Source organism: Mastomys coucha, unplaced genomic scaffold (genome assembly GCF_008632895.1).
Source record: "Mastomys coucha isolate ucsf_1 unplaced genomic scaffold, UCSF_Mcou_1 pScaffold12, whole genome shotgun sequence".
Classification (NCBI taxonomy): Eukaryota; Metazoa; Chordata; class Mammalia; order Rodentia; family Muridae; genus Mastomys; species Mastomys coucha.
In genome coordinates, this window is record NW_022196894.1 from 12,532,060 (window position 1) to 12,536,212 (window position 4,153).

At 41.9% G+C, this 4,153-nt stretch overlaps 1 protein-coding gene across 1 annotated transcript in view; it reads left to right on the top strand.

Annotated features, from left to right (window-relative positions):
* Positions 1-4,153, top strand: part of Prkdc (protein kinase, DNA-activated, catalytic subunit) — a 204,043-nt gene that overhangs the window by 101,749 nt on the left and 98,141 nt on the right. Inside the window, exons 46-48 of the mRNA XM_031363186.1 lie at positions 2,555-2,703; positions 3,473-3,610; positions 3,805-3,924. Coding sequence (XP_031219046.1) covers positions 2,555-2,703; positions 3,473-3,610; positions 3,805-3,924 — 407 coding nt within the window. The remainder of the gene's footprint in view (positions 1-2,554; positions 2,704-3,472; positions 3,611-3,804; positions 3,925-4,153) is intronic.

Consider the following 4,153-nt stretch of genomic DNA (forward strand, 5'->3'; position numbering starts at 1 on the left):
CCCCCCCCCCCCCCGGCATTGTCTCAGTATATAGTTCAGGTTGCAGGTTGCCCTGTAATTCATTCTGTAGACCAGGCTATAGACTCAACAGATCCACCTGCCTCTGCCTTCATAGTGCTGTGATTAAAGGTGTATGCCACCATGTCCAGCAATAATGTTTTTTTAATAAAAAATATTTTAGCTGCACTCAGGAGACAGAAGCTGGTAGATCTCTGTGAGTTTGAGGCCAGTCTGATCTACAACCAGGGTACATAGACTAAATAAATAAATAAATAAATACTCTAAAACACTAAAATTTAGTTTGGTAATTTTCCCCCTTGTGGCAGCTGACCTATTTCTTCGTTTGAACATGAATTGGATTCTTTTTTTTTTCTTTTAATTTAATTATTTTACTTATTAACTTTACATCCCCCTCACTGCCTACCTCCTGATCATACTCCAGCCCCAATACTTCCTTACCCCCATCCCCTTCTCCTCTCAGTGGCTGGGGTCCCCCTGGGTACCTCCTCAACCCTGGCACTTCAAGTCTCTTTGAGGCTAGGTGCTTCTTCTCCTACTGAGGCCAGACAAGGCAGCCCAGATAATAGAACATATCCCACATACAGGCAACAGTTTTTGGGATAGCCCCCACTCCACTTGTTTGGGACTCTCATGAAAGCCAAGCAGCACATATGAGTAGGGAGGCCTAGGTCCAGCCCACGTATGTTCTTTGGTTGGTCAGACTCTAAGAGCCCTAAAGGTCCAGGTTAGTTGACTCAGTTGGTGTTCCTGTGGAGTTGCTATCCCCTTTGTGGCCCAGCATTCATTCACATATACATATTTACTCAGAAGTCTGTGTTAAAATGTAGGCCCTGGGCCTGGCATGGTAGCACATGCCTTTAATCCTAGCACTCAAGAGGAAAAGGCAGATGGATCTTTGAGTTCGAGGCCAGTCTGGTCTACGAATCGAGTTTTAGGACATCCAGGGCTACATAGAGAAACCTTGTCTCAAAAAACAAAACAAACAAACAAACAAAAACTGTTGACCTTGTCCTTTTTCATTCTTGTCTAAACTTCCTAGCATCTTGCACCTCCCTCAGAACAGCAATGCCCAAGGCCTCTGATCTGCTGTCTGCTATACCTGCTGCTCTTTCAGTTCCCTTTCCACTCCAGTACCACAGCAGTCCCATCTATCTGTCCCTGTGGGTCTTAGACTTGCTTTGTCCCTCTAATAAGTTCAGCCTCAGGGCATTGCATTTGCTATGCACTTGGCAAAGAGGCTATGCCTGGCCTCCCTGATTAAACTTGATCGTTGTCCTTTCATATGCTCCTTGCTTTGATGTGTATTTGTATGCTTATTTATTTTTATAACTTTTATTATTTTTTAAAGATGTATTTATTTATTATGTATATAACATTGTGCTTGCATGTATCTCTGAAGGCCAGAAGAGGGCATCAGATCCCATTACAGATGGTTGTGAGCCACCATGTGGTTGCTGGGAATTGAACTCCGGACCTCTGGAAGAGCAGACAGTGCTCTTAACTGCTGAGCCATCTCACCAGCCCCTATTATTTTTGATTTAAAGATAAAATTTGGACCTTTTTTCTAAATCCCTGGCATAATTTGGATTAGCTATTTTTAGGAGTATTTCTTCCTATAGTTGTGTTATATTTGACGGGCAAAATGCTTAACATAACCATTATTAAAAATTACATCCAAGAGCAGAGACTAAAAGAAAGGCCATCCAGAGACTTTCCCACCTGGGGATTCATCCCATACACAGTTATCGAACCCAGACACTATTGTGGATGCCAAGAAGTGCATGCTGAAAGGAGCCTGATATGGCTGTCTCCTGAGCGGCCTAGCCAGAGCCTTACAAATACAGAGGTGGATGTTAGCAACCAACCATTGGACTGAGCATGGGGTCCCTAATAGAGGAGTTAGAGAATGGACTGAAGGAGTTGAAGGGTTTGCAACCCCATGGGAAGAACGACAATATCAACCAACGAGACCTCTCCCCCCCCCCCCCCAGAACTCCCAGGGATTAAGCCATCAACAAAGGAGTACACATGGGTCCAGCTGCATATGTAGCAGAGGATGGCCTTGTCATGCATCAATGGGAGGAGAGGTCCTTGGTCCTATGAAGGCTTGATAGATAACCCAGTGTAGGGGAATCAAGGGTGGGGAGGTGGAAGTGGGGGTGGGTGGGTGGAGGAACACCCTCATAGAAGCAGGGGGAGGAAGAATGTGATAGGGTGTTTCCAGGAGGGAGGGAAACCAGGAAACGGGATAACATTTGAAATGTAAATGAAGAAAATATTCAGTTAAAAAAATTACATCCAGTTTAACTAGTTTTTTGTGACAATACAGAGTAGCTGGTCAATAGTGGCAAAAGCAAAGGAAACTCTTTTCTATGTTCCTTTTGCTAATTGTGCAATAGACTGAAAGTCACAGGATTGGTAAAAGCTTTAGCTGAAATATCTTTAGTTTTGTTATTATTTGAGGTCTGAGAAACATATTTCTTATTAGCTATATTTGAGTACAAAAATATATTTCCTTCTGCTTATTTTTCAGGTGGTCCTCATTATATGTCTTCATTGTCATATTTGACAGACAGTAGCCTAAGTGAAGAAATGAGTCAATTTGATTTCTCAACTGGAGTTCAGAGCTATTCATACGGTTCTCAAGATCGTAAACCTACCACTGGCCATTTTCAGAGACAGGTGATCACGTTTCACACACTAAAAGTATTGTAAACATTTATAAAGAAAGTTACTCTTGTACCTTATAATTACTAGGTTTTTTGTTGGTCTCAGTAGCCCTTTAATAGTAATGTTGATTTGGCGACTTTCCGAGATCTGTTAACTCAGCAATCAGATTTTATCAGAGGTCAGGACATACCTCTATGTGTCTGTCACCATACAGACAGCAGAGGTAAGACAGCAGACATGACCAGCTTGTGGTGTGCCCTCAGGGAAGGGCCTTGACAGATGGGAGCTGGCTTAGTTAGGGTTTTATTGCTGAGGAGAGACCCCATGAAGACAAACATCTTAATTGGGGCTGGCTTACAGATTAAGAGCTTCAGTTCATTATCATCATGGCAGGGAGCATGCCAGCAGTCAGGTAGGCATGCTGCTAGAGAAGGAGCTGTAGGGTCAAGACTACATCTTGATCTGCAGGCAGCAGAAGGGAGACTGTGTTATCCTTCCTCCAGGAAGGCCACACCTCCTAATAGTGCTATGTCCTTTGAGCCTATAGGGACCATTTTCTTTCATACCACCACAGGAACTAGGGGTATATTTGCTTGGAATGTAAGGAAAACTTGTTTAAAGCTCTGTTTACTTTTTTAGTTCTATATTAAAACATCAAGTATATTTTTATGTTATCAAATCATTATTTTCCATTAAATTGTGTCATTTTAAGCTATTACCCCTTGAACTTCTTAAATCCACCGACATTTAACACTGGCATTGCTTGGGTTCTTCTTCATAGGAGCATCAAGATTCCATGAACCAGGGTGACATCATGGAGTTAGAGATGGATGAGCTCAATCAACACGAATGTATGGCTCCCATGACATCCCTGATTAAGCACATGCAGAGAAATGTGATTGCACCTAAGGGAGAAGAGGTATTTTTTCCAATCATATGTTTTTTTTCAGTATCGTCACTGATGTCACTGTAGGACTAAGTTTTCATACTGCTTAAGCCATGCTGCGCATTAAAGAGCTGGATTCTTTTCTTCACATCTTTCTCATGTTCTTATAATAGCAAAATTTAACATTCTTTTACTCTTTTTCAGAGTAAATTTGTGTTTTATTTCAGGGTTCAATACCAAAAGATCTTCCACCTTGGATGAAATTTCTTCATGACAAACTAGGAAATGCATCAGTATCTTTAAATATCCGTCTCTTCATAGCCAAGCTTGTTATTAATACAGAAGAGGTGTGTAATTTTTTCTTTACTTCTTAATTGTTCTGTGCATTTCTGACAACACCAAAGCATATGAAGCTTTTAAGAAATAGAACATGGCTGGGCAGTGGTGGCGCATGCCTTTAATTCCAGCACTTGGGAGGCAGAGTCAGGCAGATTTTTGAGTTCAAGGCCAGCCTGGTCTACAGAGTGAATTTCAGGACAGCCAGGGCTATACAGAGAAACCCTGTCTCGGAAAAAC